The sequence below is a fragment of the Diaphorina citri genome, unplaced genomic scaffold (assembly GCF_000475195.1).
Source record: "Diaphorina citri unplaced genomic scaffold, Diaci psyllid genome assembly version 1.1 scaffold947, whole genome shotgun sequence".
Lineage (NCBI taxonomy): Eukaryota > Metazoa > Arthropoda > Insecta > Hemiptera > Psyllidae > Diaphorina > Diaphorina citri.
The window spans coordinates 82,306-108,247 of NW_007378378.1; the positions used below are offsets into that span (position 1 = coordinate 82,306).

Consider the following 25,942-nt stretch of genomic DNA (forward strand, 5'->3'; position numbering starts at 1 on the left):
TATCTTATCGTCCCGAAAACGAAAAGACAAGACAGGATAAGAAAAAAGCCAGCCGTTCCGAGAACGAACCTTATCTGTTTAGGATAAAATCCGCCAAGATGGGAATCGTATTATCGTACCCGCTACCTAGCGTTTACAAGGCAGAGGCGCTACTTTCCATCCGTCCAAGCTAACTAGGCTGGCTTTAGTATTTTTTCGTACGATAGGTATGTACATACATACGTCTGAAAGATGGATAATAGCAGTTTAATAAGGAGAGTTTTGTTAAAGTTTCAGCTTAGGCAAAAGAGTCTGAGTGAGGTCTACAGTTCACAGAAGCACTTAGAGTTAAGATTCTTGGAACGAGATCTTTTTCGTCACCCTTTTTGGAGAGTGGAGAGCTATCTTAACTTAATCCGGGTACTTGACTTAGTTTATTGTATAGGTAGGTACTTACCAGGTAGGTAAACCCATGTAACTACTATCTCAGACGTTAGGGTAGGTATTCGGTTGTACCAGTGACAATAGAGCTCTCAAACCATGGACTACAAGAACACAAGTGTAAATCAGACTTTGGTAAGTTTGTTACGAGTGTAAATCAAACGTGGGTAAGTTTTTTACAAGTGTAAATCAGACTGGTAAGTTTTTTTACAAGTGCAAATCAAACTTTTGTACCTAAGTTTTTACAAGTGTAAATCAAACGTGGGTAAGTTTCTTACAAGTGTAAATCAGACTTTGGTTTTTGTGGCTCCCTTTCAGGAATGGGGCCCGGAATTTTTCACAAGGTTGAGTAAAACCTGATTTTGTTCTCTTTACAGCTGGTTGGAAAATCCTCGGGGCCCGAGCCAAACCATTCGACCAAAAAGGACACCAGCGAAAATCTCGTAATATGGCGATCAGTAAGTTACCAATTAATGAACGTTCCTTCTAGACTTCTCTTCTTTTAGGTGTTTGACCCTTCCAGTATTGACAGTCATATAGGTACTCATATTTCCTTATTACTCTAGGTATTAGGTAATGACTGCCAGGAGAATAAACAAACCTTACATACAAAATCACATTCGCAAAAACCTGACTTTTTAGCTGCCAATTTATGAACGTTCCTTCTAGACCTCTCTTCTTTTAGGCGTTTGATCCTTCCAGTATTAACAGTCATAGGTAATACTCGTATGTCCTTATTAATGTAGGTATTAGGTAATGACTGCCAGGAGAATAAACAAACCTTACATACAAAATCACATTCGCAAAAACCTGACTTTTTAGCTGCCAATTTCCTTGAACCTACGTTTTAGTCAAAATGTGATTGAATGATTTTGTATGTTATTGTTTATGTGTAGACTACTGTCTCTCTTGGTTTGAGAGTCGAAAAATAGAAATGTCACTATTTGTTGACACATGTGGTACCTACGTACTACTTAGATACAGGTCAGTGAGTACGTGTGTAGGTACCTACCTACATAAATGGTTACTTATAGCTTCTTGTTTTTCTTTGTAATAGTTATTTAACTACGTAGATACTTACCTAATTGTAGGTATTATTAGGACATAGAATCAAACAAACAATTCTGCGTAAGGTCTTGGAAATTTGGGTCTAATTTGGCTTGTATTCATACATCAACATACAGTACCTATATTATGTTCTTACCTCCTTAGCAAAATACCAAATTCCCAACCTAATCCACAAAATCTGTTATTGGTAGGAACAATACATACCTACCTACTCTTTTTGGCTCATAAAATATGCTCTTTTCAGTAGACTACTCACCCAGTCAGATCCCAAAACACGTAACTCACTTTTCAACTCCCTTTGGAGCCATAGGATATAGGAAAGGAAGTTAGGATCTGACTCACTGACTGAGTAGTTCACTGAAAAGAGTAGTTCTTTTTTTCCAACTCACTCACATCTCTATTTCGCCACTGATCTCATTTTGGTCAGGAGACAAGATGGCACCCATCACGTGACCCGTAAGTCTCATGTCGATATAACTCCATACCATCAACCTATAATAACGAGACTCCTTTGTGCTCCTTATGGTCAAGGCCGTGTTTAAGGGGGGGGGGTGGTGAAACTGCAGTGAAAGCTTGATTTTGCGGACTCACCACATAGCTGTGAAATTGTTGACTAAAGGAAATGGTGGTTACTCGACACAGGGTTTTCACAAAAGTAGGAACAAATCACGAATGGCTTTATTATCTCAAATTTGTGGCAATTAACAATGTCTACAATATCTTCTCTTCCAAACAAACTTCTTTTCTATAAATCTCCAATATTTTCTTCGTAAAAAAACTTCTGATAATTTCACAATGGAAAAATTAGGCTTAGCTTCTATAAAATTTTCTTCTAGGCTGAAAAAATCTCTATAGGTTCGGGTGTGCGTTATATGTTTTCTTCCTAGGCGAAGAAAAATCGATAACTCCCTAGCAACCGTGTCAAGTATTTCACTCTGCCTAGCAACCATTGAAGTAACCTCAGTTTTCTCCTTTATAAATTGGCCAGACCTCCGAAAATTTGGAGCAACCCCTCCCCCCTTCCCCCTGTCCAATTCAGTGTTTGGACTCTGCCCCCCCCCCCCCCTCGACAAAATCCTGGATACGGCCCTGATTGTGATAGTACTATAATAGAGAGATGTTCAACTATTATAAACGGCCTAATCTCTATTATTTAATAACAGACTCTCTAACATAGTAAATCGTTCTTCTACTAGGTTCGTAACAGAAGGGGGAGCTGTGGTTCACATCGCTGGTCGGAAATTTCCAACTGGCCCATGGCAATGGCGGCCGGATAAGAGAGATAGCCGTTCCGAGAACGATCCTTACCTGTTGAGGATAATGTTCGCCCCGGGCGGGAATCGAACCCGCGGCCTAGTGCTTACAAGGCAGGCGTGCTACCAACCAAGCTAACTAAGCTGGCGGCTTGATTAAAAGTTCATTGTTCTTCCATTTCATTGGTCTTTGCTCGGAACGGCCGGCTTTCTCCTATCCTGATTCCTGTCCTTCTATTCGATTTCGGGACGATCAGACCTCAGTAATCAAACCTCTTGAAAAAAATCTATTTCGTGGCTCAAGTTACTGCCCAGCCAGAGGAGGGTGGGGAAAAGCCAGCCGCACGCGATTGCTCAGATGGTCACCCATCCGGATACTAACCACGCGCAACGTTGGTTAACTCCAGTGATCCATCAGGAACTAGTAGGTACATTCAACGTGCTGTCACCTTTGTTTAAGGTAGAGAAAAAAAGTCAGAATTGGGCTTGTTGCTTATTGGGCGACTAACATATTTGAACCTTTCAGAATAAATTGTAGGATAGAGTAAAATTAAAAAAAAAAAAAAGGCCAGCCTAGTTAGCTTAGTTGGTAGTGCGTCTGCCTTGTAAGCGCTAGGCCGCGGGTTCGATTCCCGCCCGGGGCGGATTTTATCCTGATGGGATAATGTTCGTTCTCGGAAACGGCTGGCTTTCTCCTATCCTGTCTTCCTTCTCTCCTCGATTTCGGGACGATAAGACCATAGCAGTTAAAGTTCCCTCTGTCAAACCTCTTAAAAAAAAAAAAAAAAAAAAAAAAAAAAAAAAAAAAAAAAAAAAACAAAAAAAGTGAGGTTAGTGTGAGACGGATAGGTTGTCGCCAAATGAAGGGTGAAACCCGTGTCACTAAAACCCTACCGTGGGGACTTTTATCAAGTATAGTGTGTACCTAATGGGCTTCATTTCTTCTTCTTCTTCTTCTTCTTCTTCTTCTTCTTCTTCTTCTTCTTCTAGGAATGGGATCATCAACTTACGTGTACGTCTCCGAGATCAATCGGCTTCATTTCTTCTTCTTCTTCTTCTTCTTCTTCTTCTTCTTCTTCTTCTTCTTCTTCTTCTTCTTCTTCTTCTTCTAGGAATGGGATCATCAACTTACGTGTACGTCTCCGAGATAAGTTTACCAGCATACCGCGGTCTGTTTGCATCCTTGGGTCCGGTGTTTGTATCACTTGGTGTCCTCTTTGTCTACTATGCCGGATACATGCTGCATTGGCAGATCGTTTGCTACTTCTGTGCTGCTACGGCTTGTATCAGTTTCATCATTGTCACCTTCATGCCAGAGACACCAGCCTGGTATGCGTCCAAAGGGTTAGTGGTCAAGTCTTCAGCTTCTCTTAACTGGCTGAGGAATAGTAGTGCTATTGCTAATGCTGAAATCGCTGACATACTCCAGTCAATATCAGAACGTGAGGATGACAAGAAATCCTGCGGTCAAACATTGAGGGAGTTCACACCCATCCGGATACTAACCACGCGCAACGTTGCTTCACTTCAGTGCTCCATTGAGAACTCATGTAATCAACGTGCTATCGCCACTGGTTACCTATGTATGTATGACTTTTATTGTCACTAAATTTGTCTTATCTGGTAATGCTAAATTGTTTCCAAAATGTTTTGAACAAAAGTCCTTTATTGTGTAAAATGTTTTCGTCAAATTTTATCAGAATCAATCAAACCGTTCTAAAATTATCGCTGAACAAAGAAAAAGACAAACAATGCAGAATTTAGTCTGCCTGTACATTGTTTTAAATAAAAAGCAGAATTTTTAAAAAAACTTTCCATTCACTCCCTTCACTTTTTGCGTCTCGTAAAAAACAGGAGTTTTACATAACAGTTATAAATGGATTATTTTCAATACGTGGAGTTATTAATCCATCACAACTACTGATAATGGTGAACAGGATAAGAAAAAAGCCAGCCGTTCCGAGAACGAACCTTATCTGTTTAGGATAAAATCCGCCAAGATGGGAATCGTACCCGCATACCTAGCGCTTACAAGGCAGAGGCGCTACTTTCCATCCGTCCAAGCTAACTAGGCTGGCTTTAGTATTTTTTCGTACGATAGGTATGTACATACATACGTCTGAAAAATGGATAATAGCAGTTTAATAAGGAGAGTTTTGTTAAAGTTTCAGCTTAGGCAAAAGAGTCTGAGTGAGGTCTACAGTTCACCTTACAAGGCAGAGGCGCTACTTTCCATCCGTCCAAGCTAACTAGGCTGGCTTCAGTATTTTTTCGTACGATAGGTATGAAAGATGGATAATAGCAGTTTAATAAGGAGAGTTTTGTTAAAGTTTCAGCTTAGGCAAAAGAGTCTGAGTGAGGTCTACAGTTCACAGAAGCACTTAGAGTTAAGATTCCTGGAGCGAGATCTTTTTCGTCACCCTTTTTCGAGAGTGGAGAGCTATCTTAACTTAATCCGGGTACTTGACTTAGTTTATTGCCCGTTTATTGTATAGATAGGTACTTACCAGGTAGGTAAACCCATGTAACTACTATTTCAGACCTTAGGGTAGGTATTCGGTAGTACCAGTGACAATAGAGCTCTCAAACCATGGACTACAAGAACACAAGTGTAAATCAGACTTCACAGAGATGAATGATAGAGATTGCCCCAGGCAATAATTTCGTCCTTTGAGTTTGTATTTGTGTATCTTAATTGCATTATAACCAATAAAGGGTCTAAATAACAAATCATCGAGGGGCGATTGATCCACCCGGTTTAATTTTTCGCATTCCTTAATCCCCAGTTAATCAAAATATTGGAGGCCACTGTTTGAAAGACTCGCCTATGTCTGGTACCCGAACCCCCCTTAATCAATACAGTGTTAAGTTAGCCACATTTTTCTCTTATCTAGTTATAACTGAGCTAAACTCTAACAACTAGTTAATCCTATGTGTTACAATTTACACTGATAACAAATCATTATCGACCGTGAATTCTTCATTGGTGGATAAAGGTTTTCATTGGTGGATAATTGGTTCCTTTAGTTTTCATACAACTTGATCCCCTCTTAAAACTTGACCCACGAAACAGCTCTGGCAAAAAATGTTAAAAGGTCTTTGCCAGTCTAGTTAGCATGAAGGTGGCGGGCCTGTCGTGAAGTCTCTTTCCTTTAGTTTTCATACAACTTGATCCCCTCTTGAAACTTGACCCACGAAACAGCTCTGGCAAAAAATGTTAAAAGGTCTTTGCCAGTCTAGTTAGCATGAAGGTGGCGGGCCTGTCGTGAAATCCCTAGGTCGCGGGTTTGATTCCAGTCCTAAACAGATAAGGGTCATTCTCGGAACGGCCGGCTTTCTCCTATCCTGATTCCTGTCCTTCTATTCGATTTCGAGACGATCAGACCTCAGTAATCAAACCTCTTGAAAAAAATCTATTTCGTGGCTCAAGTTACTGCCCAGCCAGAGGAGGGTGGGGAAAAGTAATCAAACCTCTTGAAAAAAATCCATTTCGTGGCTCAAGTTACTGCCCAGCCAGAGGAGGGTGGGGAAAAGCCAGCCGCACGCGATTGCTCAGATGGTTCAAATACCAACCACGTGCAACGTTGCTTAACTTCAGTGCTCCATTGAGAACTCGTGTAATCAACGTGCTATCGGCCACTGGTTATGTATGACTTTTATTGTCACTAAATTTGTCTTATCTGGTAATGCTAAATTGTTTCCAACGCAAAGTTGCTTCACTTCAGTGATCCATTGAGAACTCATGTAATCAACGTGCTATCGGCCACTGGTTATGTATGACTTTTATTGTCACTAAATTTGTCTTATCATCTGGTAATGCTAATTGTTTCCAAAATGTTTTGAACAAAAGTCCTTTATTGTGTAAAATGTTTTCGTCAAATTTTATCAGAATCAATCAAACCGTTCTAAAATTATCGCTGAACAAAGAAAAAGACAAACAATGCAGAATTTAGTCTGCCTGTACATTGTTTTAAATAAAAAGCAGAATTTTTTAAAAACTTTCCATTCACTCCCTTCACTTTTTGCGTCTCGTAAAAAAACAGGAGTTTTACATAACAGTTATAAATGGATTATTTTCAATCGTTTTCGTCAAATTTTATCAGAATCAAACAAACCGTTCTAAAATTATCGCTGAACAAAGAAAAAGACAAACAATGCAGAATTTAATCTGCCTGGACATTGTTTTAAATAAAAAGCAGAATTTTTTAAAACTTTCCATTCACTCCCTTCACTTTTTGCGTCTCGTATAAAACAGGCGTTTTACATAACAGTTATAAATGGATTATTTTCAATACGTGGAGTTATTAATCCATCACAACTACTGATAATGGTGAAATTGTTGCATCAATTTATTACCTAGTAATCACTTTTTATTACTTTCTTTGTTACATAACTATTTTGTGACAAGTGACAATAATTTAAGTGATCTAGTCTAGAGTAGTCTAGAGATAGACCTCTATCATATTAGAGAATAATATCTACCTAATTGATCTATTAAAATGAATGAAGCTTCTAAAGTTATAAAAAAAACCTATTATAGGATAAGGGATCAAGTAGGTGGTAATAAAAATACACTAAACTAATTTTTATGACCTGACATGGACTCGAACCACCAATCTGCAGATCCAAAGTCCCTTTACTTTTCGTGTCCTTAGCACTTTTCCTTACGGTGCGGTGGAAAACATAGTAAAAAAAAAACCTATTATAGGATAAGGGATCAAGTAGGTGCTAATAAAAATACACTAAACTAATTTTTATGACCTGACTTGGACTCGAACCACCAATCTGCAGATCCAAAGTCCCTTTACTTTTCGTGTCCTTAGCACTTTTCCTTACGGTGCGGTGGAAAACATAGTTCATGTTGCATCAATTTATTACCTAGTAATCACTTTTTATTAGGTACTTTCTTTGTTACATAACTATTTTGTGACACTATTTTGTGGCAAGTGACAATAATTTAAGTGATCTAGTCTAGAGTAGTCTAGAGATAGACCTCTATCATATTAGAGAATAATATCTACCTAATTGATCTATTAAAATGAATGAAGCTTCTAAAGTTAAATAAAAAAAACTTATTATAGGATAAGGGATCAAGTAGGTGCTAATAAAAATACGCTAAACTAATTTTTATGACCTGACTTGGACTCGAACTACCAATCTGCAGATCCAAAGTCACTTTACTTTTCGTGTCCTTAGCACTTTTCCTTACGGTGCGGTGGAAAACATAGGATAGGAGCTAGAATGGTGATGTAAAGTTGTCATCCTGGTAAGTTTTTTACAAGTGTAAATCAAACGTGGGTAAGTTTTTTGCAAGTGTAAATCAGACTTTGGTAAGTTTTTTTTTTACAAGTGCAAATCAAACTTTGGTAAGTTTTTACAAGTGTAAATCAAACGTGGGTAAGTTTTTTGCAAGTGTAAATCAGACTTTGGTTTTTGTGGCTCCCTTTCAGGAATGGGGCCCGGAATTTTTCACAAGGTTGAGTAAAACCTGATTTTGTCATGGGCACATTGCATACCCAATTAGTTACACGGCGCTCATACAAATTGGATCCCCAACATTATTTTCAATACTGTGGGAGAAAAATAGATGATGGCCGGGGCCACAATTAGGCCCGGCGCACATTGAGACGCAGCTACGCAGCACAGCAAACCAGTTTTTGTAAACCATTGGATTCAATACTACCGCGCACATTACGACGCAGTGCACTCGCACGTGCCACTTGCCTGTGTCACTCGCCTACATGGGCACATTGCATACCCAATTAGTTACACGGCGCTCATACAAATTGTATCCCCAACATTATTTCCAATACTGTGGGAGAAAAATAGATGATGGCCGGGGCCACAATAGATCTGTTGCGCTTACTTGGGTGATGTTTCAAAGTCATAGAGCTGGAAAAATGAGGACCAACGGAATTTTTCTTTTTCTTCTACGACTTCTAGTTTTTGTGAGTTGATTTTTTTCGATTTCCCTTGAAAATCCTATTATTTGAGTGATTTGAAAATGGAGAACATTGAAGAGAAGTTGATAGCAGACGCACTACCAACTAAGCTAACTAGGCTGGCATCAGATTCTTCATTTGAGAGTTAAGGGCCGAATGCACAGTCGTTCCTAAATGATGAAGTTTTCCTACTTCCTTAAGATTTCCTATTTCCTATGTTGGTTATTTTCTTCTGCTTTAATACTAATGGCGTCTGTCTGACAAAAATTTCTGCAAGGAGCATTGTTCATGTTTTCAAAATAGTGTTCGAGTATTTTGTGATAGCTCCTTAGTTACTATTTAGTTACTACCCCTAGTTAGATACCAGTTACTACATAAAGAACGATCTTCTCGCATAAAATAGGGGTTGTTACCAAGGTTCTGGGACACATTTTCAGTGCGGTTCTGGGTTCTGATATGGGACATGTTTTCAATCTGGAGGACACCTGTTTTAGGAATCCCACATGTGGTTCTAGAATTCTCATGTCTTCTTGGTTGACACAGAAAATTAAATCAAGAGGGGGTGTTGAGTTGTTGTTGAGTAGATGAGTAGGTATCTGTGTCAACATGGTGATTGATTACACTCTTGAACTCAAGTTGATTACCATTTGGGTTGAAAACTTTGTGGATCCTCGATAGTGTATGTTCTCAAGAATAAAAAATCTGGTGTTAACATCACACGACTTTCCTTATCCTATTGAATGATGCTTATTTGAGTGTTCTTTTACCCTAACTTTTACAATACTCTGTATTAGAAATCAATTGACCATATTCTCATACCCCCAAGTACCTAGTGGGTTCTTAATAAGTGGGAAGACCATATTGAACATGAATTTGTACTAATAACTACCTAGAACAGTATACTTGTGTATAATTCAACATAAATTTATACTTTTATATTACTCGTTCATAATCTGTGCCACAATTCCAATATATTTCCCCGATATATCGCATATTGTCCGTGTACCCCCCACATTGCTCGAGTAAAGTACCTACTCAATTTATACCCGGGTACTCTATGGATACCAGAAATCTATTAAGAATATTAAGAGCACCTAATTTTATTGACTTCACTCCCACATGCGTAAGATTAACGGCATTTTAAACACCGGACTTTATCAAGCACTTAGCCTCAGTGACAGTTATTGACCAGGACTTACAAATACAGGAATCTATCAGTAGGTAATCTAGATTATTGAGAGCTTCCTCAGTTAATAAAGTCATTAGTCTCAATGATTACTAGATGAAGTGAGAGACAAAACTATTCAACCATAACAAGGACTATTGTACATGTTGTATTTGTAAAGAATTGTGAACTTTACAATCATTGTAAATAGGTCCTGTTACAATAGGTAATTACAAGTAGGTACACAAGCCTTACAACTTACAAATGACATACCATTGTAGACTTTCAAGCGACATATTTTAACCGAGCTACTAATTAAGTAATTAGATATTGTTTTTTTCTTAAAAATCTCAGATTTTTTCTTGCTGCTTTGGGAAACACTAAACAACTTGGTTGCCTAGTAACATGATGTAAACATCAGGCGGTCCGTTGATTGGAACCGAAAATTAGGCGGGTAGTTCATCAGTACCGAACAATAACAAAAAATAATACAAGATACAAGTAAATTTATTGGTGAGAAACATAATAATAGTAAAGAAGAAGAAGAAGAAAGAAGGACAAGAAGAAGACGAAGGAGAAGGAAGGAGGAACAAGAAGAATGGAGGAGTTGCAATCGGGAAAATATTATCTATTAATAATAGGTTGATTCCTACGTAAAAAGTTGTGAAAAATCCAAATCTGAGGTCAAAACTCCGAAAAAGTAACTTTAAAAGGTCGAAAATTCAATTTTTAATTGCCGTTCTAATGAAAAAGTTCAAAGAGTTGTGACGTCAGATTTCACGTCAAAATGCGCAGAAACGCTTGCGCACAAACAAACGAAGCGGGAGTCATGAATTATGACGTCATCGCCTATGGGAGCGTATGCCGTGACGTCAAACTTCACGATTTACCGGTATATTTTAAATCAATTTTATTTATCTCCGTATCTAGAAGTCGTAGAAGAAAAAGAAAAATTCCGTTGGTCCTCATTTTTCCTGCTCTATGTGTTTGAAACATCACCCAAGTAAGCGGAACTGATCTATTGTGAACTTTACAATCATTGTAAATAGGTCCTGTTACAATAGGTAATTACAAGTACACAAGCCTTACAAACGACATACCAATGTAGACTTTCAAGCGACATACTTTAACCAAGCTACTAATTAAGTAATTAGATATTGTTCATCTCTCGCTCTCTCTCTCTCTCTCTCTCTCTCCCTCTCTCTCTCTTTCTCTCTCTCTCATTATGATTTTTTTCTTCTTCAACAACAGGCCAAACAATTCAAAGAAACAAGAACTATAAAAAATTCAAGCACGTAACACAAATACACAAAGAATAATCAGAAGACTAGAAGCATTGAATAAAACGTCCACAAAAGCATTTTTTAATATTAGTTTCCTATCCCCAAAATCCATCTTAGCCAGCCTAGTTGGCTTGGAGGGTAGTGCAACCGTATGTTACAGGCGTTAGGTCACGGGTTCGATTCCTTCCTGGGGCGAACCTTATCCTGAACGAATAAGGTTTGTTCTCGGAACGCCTAGATTTTTTCCTATCTTGTCTTCCTCCTCTCTTTGATTTCGAGATGATATGACCTTTGTTGTTACAGTTCCCGGAGCCTCGTAGGTACACAAACTGTGATTTCGACTGTACAAATTCAAGCATAGGTATAGGTAAGTAATGTGTGTATCTGGTCTAGTAAGTGTATAAGTGTAGTATCTGGTCTATCTGGGCTCTTATACTGCTAATGCATATAGGCATTCTGGGATCCAAATCTAAGCATGTATGCAGGTATTCTTGTATGTGTCTCTAAGAATTTCGAGATCCACAAGCCCGAGTATTATTCACCTGTCGTTCTTTCTGACAGCGCTATTCATTCGGTTATCCTGTGGTATTTCTCATTTGGTTCTTATAATATTTTCTTGACACGTTCTTACCTAAGCTTCTTTATTAACACCGTGTCAGGTGTACTTCATGATTAATAATGACATTAGGAGAAGAAATATAATAGAGAGGACTTTGTTCGACTGTACGAAGCACGAAATCGCTTTTGTTCCAAGGAAGAAGAAGAAGAAGAAGAAGAAGAAAGAGGAGCACGAGGCTGAGGAAGGAGAAGAAAAAAGATGAAGACAAAAGAAAAGACGAAGAAGAAGAAAAGAGAAGAAGAAGAAGAGGAGGAGGAAAAGACGAAGAAGGAGCCATGCTTAACCCAAAACCATTTATGCCCAGGATTTCGGCTTGCAACAATTTCTGTCAACGTAAACTTGATGGCTCGTCCATCTATTGAAATTACAAAACAAGGAAAACGCACCAAATTTTCTTCGCCTTTTGCAACAAAACTCTGTATTAGGAATATAGAAATCAATTGACCATATTCTCATACCCACAAGTACCTAGTAGGTTCTTAATAAGTAGGAAGACCATATTGAACATGAATTTATACTAATAACTACCTAGAAGTCTATACTTGTGCCAACAAACTCATGAGCTTTGAAGCATTGAAAGGTGAAATTGATGCTATCGGTCTGATTATTGTTCCAAACAAAATTTCAGAATGTAAGAAGAATCATCTAAGAAGTCCATTTTTTTTTTCCACGGAAAACCATGCTTTATATACAATCAAATCTTGCATTCTTATTGGGACACTCTTTTTTAGTTGAGTACAGTGTGACCTCATCCTTCCTAGTAAATGCATTAACGACGTTGATATTAGATGCGATTATTTACAACTATGTACATATTTAAGTACCTAGGTACTTTTTAATTACGACAATATTGTCATATAAATAGACGAGTACAATATGACAATATTGTCTAGTACCCGTCGAGAAATAGGCACCTATAAGGGATGTTCATTAGTCCGACCTACCTGTCTGCCTACGTACTGTTCTATTATTGACTCATATGACTTTCATGAGAGCCTAATACGGATGATCACCCCCGTCTATCTACTACATATAAAACCTACTACCCCGTTCCTGCTACCTATAACAAGGTGGGCCCGTCCCTCCGGGAATTTTTTAGCCCGTAGTTTATTCGATCGTGGTTAAAGAATACCTATGTACCTACCTAATTTGTTTAATATTCAGTTTATTATCATTATTGATTTGATTTTTTGATTTTACTTTCATGTAATGATTTAATTAAAATCAAGACTAGAGCCCGTTCTCCCTTTATTTCCAATATAATGTTTAAGTCACCCATCCATTTATTGGTCTTGCTCGGCGTAGCTTAACATAGGTAACGCTAAAACCGGTCTTAAATGATCGACTGAAGTGTTATCTAAAACTTTCTCGCTTTGAGTTAAGATTTGAAGGGGTCATTATTTTGTTATGACTTGTTTTATCTACCGCAACTTTTGACATATTGATTGTAAACATGTAAACATATCAAATTTAGTCATCATGGAGTCCTAAATTGTTCAACACATTATCACAATAAAATCGACACATTATTACTTTTGCTCCAGAATTTTTCTAGTCGAAATCGTGTCATTTTCCGTTTTGGTGAGGAGAAACGGCCTCCATGATCATGTAGGTAATTTTACCCCCTAGACTTCTTTCTGTGAGGGCATCCAAAGTCACAGGTTTACACCAACAAACTAACGGCCTCCATGATCATGTAGGTAATTTTACCCCCTAGACTTCTTTCTGTGAGGGCATCCAAAGTCACAGGTTTACACCAACAAACTCATGAGCTTTGTCAATTAAATTATTCCAATTAAATAAAATTGATCACAAAGGCAAGAGGAACCTGTACCCTTGACAAACGGCACACCAGAGCCATATGATGTGTTCCTTCCAATCCTCATGACGCCACATTAGCATACCACAGACAAATCGTCTCTTGATAATCATAAAAACCACAGAGATGGATGATAGAGATTGCCCCAGGCAATCATTTCGTCCTTTGAGTTTGTATTTGTGTATCTTAATTGGATTAGCATACCACAGACAAATCGTCTCTTGATAATCATAACAAGCTGGGTCCATCCCTCCGGGAATTTTTTAGCCCGCAGTTTATTCGATCGTGGTTAAAGAATACCTATGTACCTACCTAATTTGTTTGATATTCAGTTTATTATCATTCTTGATTTGATTTTTTGATTTTACTTTCATGTAATGATTCTGTCTTCCTTCTCTCTTTGATTTCGAGATGATATGAGCTTTGTTGTTACAGTTCCCGGAGCCTCGTAGGTACACAAACTGTGATTTCGACTGTACAAATTCAAGCATAGGTAGGTAATGTGGGTACCTATATAAGTGTAGTATCTGGTCTATCTGGGCTATTAATACTGCTAATGCATAGGCATTCTGGGATCCAAATCTAAGCATGTACGCAGGTATTCTTGTATATGTCTCTAAGAATTTCGAGATCCACAAGCCCGAGTATTATTCACCTGTCGTTCTTTCTGACAGCGCTATTCATTCGGTTATCCTGTGGCACGGCTTGTATCAGTTTCATCATTGTCACCTTCATGCCAGAGACACCAGCCTGGTATGCGTCCAAAGGATTAGTGGTCAAGTCTTCAGCTTCTCTCAACTGGCTGAGGAACAGTAGTGCCATCGCTAATGCTGAAATCGCTGACATACTCCAGTCAATATCAGAACGTGAGGATGACAAGAAATCCTGCGGTCAAACATTGAGGGAGTTCATCCAGCCTACAGTCTGGAAGCCATTCTTCACCCTCTGTGGCTTCTTCATATTGCAGCAAGGCTCTGGCATGTACATTATCCTCTACTATGCGGTTAACTTCTTCCAGTTGCTTGGTTCCTCCATGGATGCCTGGAAAGCTTCCATCAGTATGGCTGTTATGCGACTCGTCATGAGTGTTATTGGATCCATCTTCATTCAGAACTTTGGTCGCAAATCCCTAGCCATAATATCTGGGTTAGGAATGGCTGTGGCTATGGGTCTGTGTGGGTTCTATGAACATTACTACTATGGGGTTCCAGTCCTAGAGAGGCCAAACTCCTGGGTTCCATTCCTCTGTATCCTACTGAACGTATGTGCCAGTATGTTGGGGACATTACAATTACCTTGGATCATGACAGGGGAGCTGTTCCCATTGTCTGTCCGAGGTTTCATGCAAGGCTTCATGTCCTGTATGGCGTATGTCCTCATCTTCATCACAGTCAAGACCTATCCCTTCCTCAGCACGCACTTCCACATTTCCGACATCATGTATATGTTTGCCGCCTCCTCAACACTTACAATATTCTTTGCATTCTTCATCCTGCCTGAGACCAGAGGAAAGACACTCCTGGAGATAGAGCGGACATTCCAAGGGAACAATTTACCCTTCACTTCCATTGATCAGGAGAAAGGTGAGACTAAACCTACCAAGGAGAAGGATAAAGATGATTTTGGCAGTTAATCTAGAGAACACTGGAGGTTCTTGTCACGTGACATAGGATTGATATCTCTTACAAAAGGATCTCAGTGGTTCTCTAGGTCTAGGGATGAAACTCAGACTAGAGCTTTCATTAAATTTATCAGTACACTACTCGCATGTATGTGAACACGATAAAAGCCAATGAAACCCACAGTAGAACAGCCCAGGTTCTGACTTGATTACTTCCAAAAACACGGTCGGTTTCACTACTCGTATGTATGTGAACACGATAAAAGCCAATGAAACCCACAGTAGAACAGCCCAGGTTCTGACTTGATTACTTCCAAAAACACGGTCGGTTTTGATGAGTGACTGACCGTATATGTAGCACTATCTTTTGCTTCAATTGTAGATTTTTGGGTCAAAATCTTACTACAACCATTTTTGAAGTGTTCCCATTAACTTCAACTGCTAGACGGATATGGTTCGTGTAAAGATACACAGGCGTGCTTACTGGTGGCCTGGCGCACTGTCGTGGGCTCAGATCAGTTGATAATGGAAAATAAAGGGTGTCTCATTTGGTTCTTATATTTTCTTGACACGTTCTTACCTAAGCTTCTTATATAACACCGTGTCAGGTGTACTTCATGATTAATAATGACATTAGGAGAAGAAATATAATGGAGAGGACTTTGTTCGACTGTACGAAGCACGAAATCGCTTTTGTTCCAAGGAAGAAGAAGAAGAAGAAAGAGGAGCACGAGGCTGAGGAAGGAGAAGAAAAAAGATGAAGACGAAAGAAAAGAAGAAGAAGAAAAGGAGGAAAAGACGAAGAAGGAGCCATGCTTAACCCAAAACCATTTATGCCCAGGATTTCGGCTTGCAACAATAATTTCTGTCAACGTAAACTTGATGGCTCGTCCATCTATTGAAATTTTATATATTTATTTATTTACACGCTAAGCAGCAAGGCCATGTGTGGAAAAAAAAATTTACAAGTTTTTCAGGTAGTTGTTTCTTTTAAGAAACTGGAGGACTTCTTTTATGGCTATTGAAATTTGAAATTACAAAACAAGGAAAACGCACCAAATTTTTTTCGCCTTTTGCAACAAAATTCTGTATTAGAAATCAATTGACCATAATTCTCATACCCACAAGTACCTAGTGGGTTCTTAATAAGTAGGAAGACCATATTGAACATGAATTTATACTAATAACTACCTAGAAGTCCTAGAACAGTATACTTGTGAATAATTCAACATAAATTTATACTTTTTTTTACTCGTTCATAATCTGTGCCACAATTCCAATATATTTCCCCGATATATCTCATATTGTCCGTGTACCCCCCACATTGCTCGAGTAAAGTACCTACTCAATTTATACCAGGGTACTCTATGGATACTAGAAATCTATTAAGAATATTAAGAGCACCTTATTTTATTGACTTCACTCCCACATGCGTAAGATTAACGGCATTTTAAACACCGGACTTTATCAAGCACTTAGCCTCAGTGACAGTTATGAAGGTCTGTTGGTGTCCCTATTAAAGTCCTGTGGTCAGGAGATTGACTTTTTTTTAAGAGGTTTGATAGAGGGAACTGTAACAACGGAGGTCTTATCGTTCCGAAATCTTAGAGATGGAGAATAGGATAGGAGAATTTTAATTACTGTTTTATTCAACAATTTATCAACTTTTTATGATTACTATTGTTGGTAATAACATTTTTCATCATTGTCTTTTTTCTCTAAACCGAATAAGAATGCAAGATTTGAAAGGGTCATTATTTTGTTATGACTTGTTTTATCCACCGCAATTTTTGATATATTGAGTGAATGTTTACACATATCAAATTTAGTCATCATGGAGTCCTAAACTGTTCAACAACACATTATCACAATAAAATCGACACATTATCACTTTTGCTCGAGAATTTTCCCTAAATCGTGTCATTTTCCGTTTTGGTGAGGAGAAACGGCCTCCATGATCATGTAATTTTACCCCCTATACTTCTTTCTGTGAGGGCATCCAAAGTCACAGGTTTACACCAACAAACCCATAAGCTTTGAAGCATTGAAAGGTGAAATTGATGCTATCGGTCTGATAATTGTTCCAAATAAAATTTCAGAATGTTTCTCAAATCATCTAAGAACTCCATTTTTTTCCCACGGAAAACCATGCTTTATTAAACAATCAAATCTTGCGTTCTTATTGGGACACCCTTTATTAGTTGAGTACAATGTGACCTTATCCTTCCTAGTAAATGCATTAACGACGTTGTTATTAAATGCGATTATTTACAACTATGTACATTTAAGTACCTAGGTACTTTTTAATTATTGTTTTATTCAACAATTTATCAACTTTTTATGATTACTATTGTTGGTAATAACATTTTTCATCATTGTCTTTTTTCTCTAATTGGTTTCAATTAGGTACCCACCTAATTTTCTTGACTACCAGTATCTATGCTAGTGTCTATAAAAGTGTTTTATTGTTAGTTTGATAGCTCCATAAGACTGACTTAATTAGTTTTAAGAAAATGTTATGAAAAAGAAAAAATCAATAGGTATAATCTCCCCGATTCCAAAATGGTAACCCGTATAGTTACCATTATCTTAGTTGTAAGTTCCTCAAGTTTTTAACCTTTAGTTACCATATTCGTAGTTCTCTTGCCATTTCTAGGTAGGTATAATCTCCCCGATTCCAAAATGTTAACCCGTATAGTTACCATTATCTTAGTTGTAAGTTCCTCAAGTTTTAAACCTTTAGTTACCATATTCGTAGTTCTCTTGCCATTTTCTTTGTTTCACCACTTCAACTTTTTCCTTCCTCTCTTTCTCTTCTTTACATATTTAATTTTGGTCTTTCAAAATAAACAATGTATAAATTTATTTTAATAATCAGAGCTTTTTATAATTTTGTACTTCTCAATAGGTATAATCTCCCCGATTCCAAAATGTTAACCCGTATAGTTACCATTATCTTAGTTGTAAGTTCCTCAAGTTTTTAACCTTTAGTTACCATATTCGTAGTTCTCTTGCCATTTCTTTGTTTCACCACTTCAACTTTTTCCTTCCTCTCTTTCCCTTCTTTACATATTTAATTTTGGTCTTTCAAAATAAACAATGTATAAATTTATTTTAATAATCAGAGCTTTTTATAATTTTGTACTTCATCAAACGCTTCTTCACACAAACAACTTCCCAATAGAGTTAAAGGGGCTGTAAAGTAGCACTCAGCATGTTTGATGGCCGGGACCACAAAGTGAGTTTAAAATCCGTTTAAGTTAAACTCCGTTTAAGTTAAACTCTTGGATTAAACAATCTGATGGCTGAAATTTTCGATATCAACCGATCAGATTCTTTTTTTTTTAAAGAGGTTTGACAGAGGGAACTGTAACTGCTATGGTCTTATCGTCCCGAAATCGAAGAGAGAAGGAAGACATAGGATAAGGTTCAGACTTTAGGGGAAAATTGTCTATGGGTATGGAAAGAGGTTTTTAGTGAGTTAAAGGGAAAAGGTTTAGGGCGTTATAGGCGGAAGTTTAGGGAATGTTAAGTCAAGTTAGGTTAGGGGAAAGTTCAAGTTTAAAATAGGTTAGACAGTAAATTTGTGATTTCAAGATTACAAAATTTGCTGAAAAGTTAAAGCTTAGAAGGTTAGGTTAGGGAGAAAAAGTTCAAAGTTGGGCTAGGTTAGGTTGGGAGATTTTTTTTAAGAGGTTTGACAGAGGGAACTGTAACTGCTATGGTCTTATCGTCCCGAAATCGAAGAGAGAAGGAAGACAGGATAGGAGAAAGCCAGCCGTTCCGAGAACGAACATTATCCCATCAGGATAAAACCCGCCCCGGGCGGGAATCGAACCCGCGGCCTCGCGCTTACAAGGCAGACGCACTACCAACTAAGCTAACTAGGCTGGCATCAGATTCTTAATTTGAGAGTTAAGGGCTGAATGCACAGTCGTTCCTAAATGATGAAGTTTTCCTATTTCCTTTATGTTGGTTATTTTCTTCTGCTTTAATACTAATGGCGTCTGTCTGACAAAAATTTCTGCAAAAGGACAAAAACTCGTCATCTGAATCAGATTCAGAGCTCAACATAATATTTAAAAAAGAATTTGCCATCTTTAAACACAAAAAAGCTATCCTCGTACTGAGAGACTGCTCATCAATGTGCGCTGTAAACTGTGTCACACAGTTCCAATTTTCCTAAACTGCACTGCGTGGCTGTGCTGCCTGACTGTGTAACGCAGCTCAATGTGCGCCCTAGCTTAGGGTTTAAACTTGATTTAAGTTCAACACTTGGATTAAGCAATCTGATTGGCTGAAAATATTAAAATCAACCAATCAGATTTTTCAAACCAAGAGTTAATAAAGGCGAGATTATAATCTGATTGTGGTCAGGGCCATAATTATGTTTTAAAAGAAAAAAATACAGCAGGAAAAAATCTTCCAAAGCTTGCACCTGCAGGCAAGATGTCCAACAGGATAAAACACCCTGAATTATATCCTGATCTGAGATAGTTAAACATGTGTCTGGTGAAGATGGTACCTGTGCCATTTCGTAGTTAAGTCGTACCATAATTATACGACCATTCCTATCCTGTCTTCCTCCTCTCTTTGATTTCGAGATGATATTACCTTTGTTGTTACAGTTCCCGGAGCCTCGTGGGTACACAAACTGTGATTTCGACTGTACAAATTCAAGCATAGGTATAGGTAAGTAATGTGGGTGCCTATATAAGGGTAGTATCTGGTCTATCTGGGCTCTTAATACTGCTAATGCATATAGGCATTCTGGGATCCAAATCTAAGCATGTACGCGGGTATTCTTGTATAGCAGGTATTCTTGTATATGTCTCTAACACCCATATTTATGAACAAAATGCTGGCTCTTAAGTTCGTGCTAAGCATAGTCTCAATGCATTTGATTGGTCAATTTTGACTTGAGACTGATCTAAGAACGATCATTCTTGTTCATAAATACGAGTGTAAGAATTTCGAGATCCACAAGCCCGAGTTTTATTCACCTGTCGTTCTTTCTGACAGCGTTATTCATTCGGTTATCCTGTGGTAGTCTCATTTGGTTCTTATATATTTTCTTGACACGTTCTTATTAATACCGTGTCAGGTGTACTTCGTGATTAATAATGACATTAGGAGAAGAAATATAATAGAGAGAACTTTGTTCGACTGTACGAATAATGACATTAGGAGAAGAAATATAATGGAGAGGACTTTGTTCGACTGTACGAAGCACGAAATCGCTTTTGTTCCAAGGAAGAAGAAGAAGAAGAAGAAGAAGAAGAAGAAGAAAGAGGAGCACGAGGCTGAGGAAGGAGAAGAAAAAAGATGAAGACGAAAGAAAAGAAGAAGAAGAAAATCATGACTTGGTCTAGTAACAGAATAGATTTGTTATCCAGATGGGTAACCGACTAGGCAATCAACCAGGCTGGCTTTTCTCTTCTCCACCTCAGGGTTTTCATGACTTGGTCTAGTAACAGAATAGATTTGTTATCCAGATGGGTAATCGACTAGGCAATCAACCAGGCTGGCTTTTTTCTTCTCCACCTCAGGCTGGGTGAGGTTAGTGTGAGGCGGATAGGTTGTCGCCAAATGAAGGGTGAAACCCGTGTCACTAAAACCCTACCGTGGGGACTTTTATCAAGTATAGTGTGTACCCAATGGTCTAGTAACAGAATAGATTTGTTATCCAGATGGGTAACCGACTAGGCAATCAACCAGGCTGGCTTTTCTCTTCTCCACCTCAGGCTGGGTGAGGTTAGTGTGAGGCGGATAGGTTGTCGCCACATGAGGGGTAAAAACCGTGTCACTAAATCCCTACCGTGGGGACTTTTTATCAAGTATAGTATGTACCTAATGGGCTTCATTTCTTCTTCTTCTTCTTCTTCTTCTTCTTCTTCTTCTTCTTCTTCTTCTTCTAGGAATGGGATCATCAACTTACGTGTACGTCTCCGAACAAGTAGGTACACAAGCCTTACAACTTACAAATGACATACCATTGTAGACTTTCAAGCGACATATTTTAACCGAGCTACTAATTAAGTAATTAGATATTGTTCATCTCTCTCTCTCTCTCTCTCTCTCATTATGATTTTATTCTTCTTCAACGACAGGCCAAACAATTCAAAGAAACAAGAACTATAAAAAATTCAAGCACGTAACACAAAGAATAATCAGAAGACTAGAAGCATTGAATAAAACGTCCACAAAAGCATTTTTTAATATTAGTTTCCTATCCCAAAAATCCATCTTAGCCAGCCTAGTTGGCTTGGAGGGTAGTGCAACCGTGTGTTACAGGCGTTAGGTCACGGGTTCGATTCCTTCCTGGGGCGAACCTTATCCTGAACGAATAAGGTTTGTTCTCGGAACGCCTAGATTATGATTTTATTCTTCTTCAACGACAGGCCAAACAATTCAAAGAACTATAAAAAATTCAAGCACGTAACACAAAGAATAATCAGAAGACTAGAAGCATTGAATAAAACGTCCACATAAGCATTTTTTAATATTAGTTTCCTATCCCAAAAATCCATCTTAGCCAGCCTAGTTGGCTTGGAGGGTAGTGCAACCGTATGTGACAGGCGTTAGGTCACGGGTTCGATTCCTTCCTGTGGGGCGAACCTTATCCTGAACGAATAAGGTTTGTTCTCGGAACGCCTAGATTTTTTCCTATCCTGTCTTCCTCCTCTCTTTGATTTCGAGATGATATGAGCTTTGTTGTTACAGTTCCCGGAGCCTCGTAGGTACACAAACTGTGATTTCGACTGTACAAATTCAAGCATAGGTATAGGTAAGTAATGTGTGTATCTGGTCTAGTAAGTGTATAAGTGTAGTATCTGGTCTATCTGGGCTCTTATACTGCTAATGCATATAGGCATTCTGGGATCCAAATCTAAGCATGTACGCAGGTATTCTTGTATATGTCTCTAAGAATTTCGAGATCCACAAGCCCGAGTATTATTCACCTGTCGTTCTTTCTGACAGCGCTATTCATTCGGTTATCCTGTGGTAGTCTCATTTGGTTCTTATATTTTCTTGACACGTTCTTACCTAAGCTTCTTATATAACACCGTGTCAGGTGTACTTCATGATTAATAATGACATTAGGAGAAGAAATATAATGGAGAGGACTTTGTTCGACTGTACGAAGCACGAAATCGCTTTTGTTCCAAGGAAGAAGAAGAAGAAGAAGAAGAAGAAAGAGGAGCACGAGGCTGAGGAAGGAGAAGAAAAAAGATGAAGACGAAAGAAAAGAAGAAGAAGAAAAGGAGGAAAAGACGAAGAAGGAGCCATGCTTAACCCAAAACCATTTATGCCCAGGATTTCGGCTTGCAACAATAATTTCTGTCAACGTAAACTTGATGGCTCGTCCATCTATTGAAATTTTATATATTTATTTATTTACACGCTAAGCAGCAAGGCCATGTGTGGAAAAAAAAATTTACAAGTTTTTCAGGTAGTTGTTTCTTTTAAGAAACTGGAGGACTTCTTTTATGGCTATTGAAATTTGAAATTACAAAACAAGGAAAACGCACCAAATTTTTTTCGCCTTTTGCAACAAAATTCTGTATTAGAAATCAATTGACCATAATTCTCATACCCACAAGTACCTAGTGGGTTCTTAATAAGTAGGAAGACCATATTGAACATGAATTTATACTAATAACTTCCTAGAACAGTATACTTGTGAATAATTCAACATAAATTTATACTTTTTTTTACTCGTTCATAATCTGTGCCACAATTCCAATATATTTCCCCGATATATCTCATATTGTCCGTGTACCCCCCACATTGCTCGAGTAAAGTACCTACTCAATTTATACCCGGGTACTCTATGGATACCAGAAATCTATTAAGAATATTAAGAGCACCTAATTTTATTGACTTCACTCCCACATGCGTAAGATTAACGGCATTTTAAACACCGGACTTTATCAAGCACTTAGCCTCAGTGACAGTTATGAAGGTCTGTTGGTGTCCCTATTAAAGTCCTGTGGTCAGGAGATTGACTTTTTTTAAAGAGGTTTGATAGAGGGAACTGTAACAACGGAGGTCTTATCGTTCCGAAATCTTAGAGATGGAGAATAGGATAGGAGAATGTCCGCCGTTCCGAGAACGAACCTTATCTGTTTAGAACAAAGTTCTTTGTCTTAGTATGCCCATCCCGTAAAATGTCTCAGATACTCAATACCTACATAGGGTAAGTGTACCATTTATTCGCCCACCTAAGGGTTTTTCCAGACAAAAACACTTATATCTCTGGTCCTAATTATTTTGGATGTAGGTATTTTGATCTCATTTAGGTTCTGGGTCAACACGAGAAAATACCAACCCAGCAGAAGGAAACCCGTTGAAATATTTTTTGTATTTTGATCTCATTTAGGTTCTGGGTCAACACGAGAAAATACCAACCCAGCAGAAGGAAACCCGTTGAAATATTTTTTGAAATAACTAGGTATAGGTACCTAGGTAATCCATTTACCTCACTATGAAGAAATATCATGGAAGTGTGAAATGTGAACAAACTAACAAATCAGGTTTTCAAATACATTAAAATTATGTGTATTAATCAATCCGTAAAGTGGCTAATAGGTATGTACGAATACTCGTATGTTGTTTATATTTTTTGAAATAACTAGGTATAGGTACCTAGGTAATCCATTTACCTCACTATGAAGAAATATCATGGAAGTGTGAAATGTGAACAAACTAACAAAATAATCAGGTTTTCAAATACATTAAAATTATGTGTATTAATCAATCCGTAAAGTGGCTAATAGGTATGTACGAATACTCGTATGTTGTTTACAAAAATACCAAGAAACAAGAAAGTGATAAACTTTTTGCCAGGTGCAGATTAATTTGATAAATCGCCCATTTTAGCTTTAATAGAAGCTGACATTTTTTCTGCATGATCCGTCTGCACATAATTAGCCTTGTTGTGAGTCCAGGTAATTATATTGTTATTGTTGGTTAATGCCTTTGCTGGATCTGAGAACATCGGATTTGTATGCTTTGGCGATGCTGTTGAAATCGAATACTCGTATGTTGTTTTAGTATACGTATTTACGTATAAGTTATCTACATAAATAGCGAGGTACCTATTTATGTTGTTTTGTATATTATTGATATTAATGTAATGTTGTTTTTATTATTCATATTTTCCAACAACAAATCGACAGGATTGACATTGACAGGTCCCCAGATAACACTCATGTTGACATCTTAATTGAACTAGATAAATTATGTGCTAGCTGCCTGAGTGCAAACTAGTGATAAGCTGTTAAGAACCTAATGCTATTAGAAAGGTGTTGGCCTAGAATTATTAATCCTTTATTGAAATATCTGGACTTTGAAGCAGATGATGGGTGTCTTTCTAGGTATCTACTCTCTTTATAGGTACTTATACAAGGTACCTATAGGTACTCTCGTTATACTGTTATAGGTAGTCGTAATTTATTTAACTTATTACTAAAAACTGAGAAACGGGAAATTGGCACCTCCACTAAGTGATAACATTAACATCAATGTTAATACTTTGTTGGTTGTTGTTGTTGTTGTTGTTGCTCTCCTTCTTCTTCCTTCTCTCCAATCTCTCTCTACCTCTTTTTCCATCTGTCCAAACATCAGCTCATCAGTAAAGGTGTGTCCACTCATAGTCGACCGGCCGTCGATCGATGTCAACTGTCGACTGAACCGTCCATACCGTCTCGATAGCATAGATTCAGCTCGATGAGATATTGATCAACGACAGGTCGATATTCACGAGGCTGTGCACCCCGAAATAGCAGCACGTGTATCTCAGACAGTTAGCCATTCTTGTTTTAAATCAATTCAGGGGCTGAATCGTCCACACTGTCTCGATAACATAGATTCAGCTCGATGAGATATTGATCAACGACCGGTCGATATTCACGAGGCTGTGCACCCCGAAATAGCAGCACGTGTATCTCAGACAGTTAGCCATTCTTGTTTTAAATCAATTCAGGGGTACACCCCAATGTCCAGTACCACATACAATCACCATTAGTGTCCGATTGTCCATACTTTACTCCGTACTAGGTATATTCGACATTCACATGGCATGGCGTCCCCACCACGACTTGTCCAACCAAATCTGACCAATAAAACACCATTATTGGACAGTCCCACACATCGAGTGCTATTTAAGTGGTGACCCCAGATAGCGGACCCCACACCCAAAGTTTAATGTAGGCCCCAGGGTCGTTATATAGGTGCGATTTATGATCGTCCTAACTTTGACATTGTCTTGGAGTCGCTTTGTTCTCTGTTTTCTGTCATGAATTCATGATACTCATGATCATGAATGTCATGAAAAAAGTGTTAATAGACTCGACAACGTATTGCGTTACGGCAAGGAATTTCGAGCAATATGTATATGAGGTGAGTCAACGACTACCACGGCAGAGCTGCCGCGATTTTGTTTGTTGAAATTTACATATGTTGCGTTGATGGCTGACATTAATGATAGCTGGCTAGGTAGGTAGTACCCTTTTTTTTTTTTTTTTTTTTTTTTTTTTTTTAAGGGGGGATACTCATGATCATGAATGTCATGAAAAAAGTGTTAATAGACTCGACAACGTATTGCGTTACGGCAAGGAATTTCGAGGAATATGTATATGAAGTGAGTCAACGACAAGCCACTACCACGGCAGAGCTGCCGCGATTTTGTTTGTTGAACTTTATGTTGCGTTGATGGCTGACATTAATGATAGCTGGCTAGGTAGGTAG

The 25,942-nt window shown here is 38.1% G+C and overlaps 1 protein-coding gene and 1 long non-coding RNA gene across 2 annotated transcripts in view; both read left to right on the forward strand.

Moving 5' to 3' along the window:
• Positions 1-15,387, forward strand: part of LOC103513265 (facilitated trehalose transporter Tret1-2 homolog) — a gene marked incomplete at its 5' end in the record, with an annotated part of 28,953 nt that extends 13,566 nt beyond the window's left edge. The window contains 2 exons of the mRNA XM_026826519.1: positions 3,854-4,070; positions 14,323-15,387. Coding sequence (XP_026682320.1) covers positions 3,854-4,070; positions 14,323-15,202 — 1,097 coding nt within the window. The remainder of the gene's footprint in view (positions 1-3,853; positions 4,071-14,322) is intronic.
• Positions 15,388-16,918: 1,531 nt separating this feature from the next.
• Positions 16,919-18,069, forward strand: LOC113469082. Its single transcript, XR_003392619.1, has 2 exons — positions 16,919-17,730; positions 17,851-18,069. It is a non-coding gene; the product is annotated as an uncharacterized LOC113469082 (long non-coding RNA).
• The last annotated feature ends 7,873 nt before the right edge of the window (positions 18,070-25,942 follow it).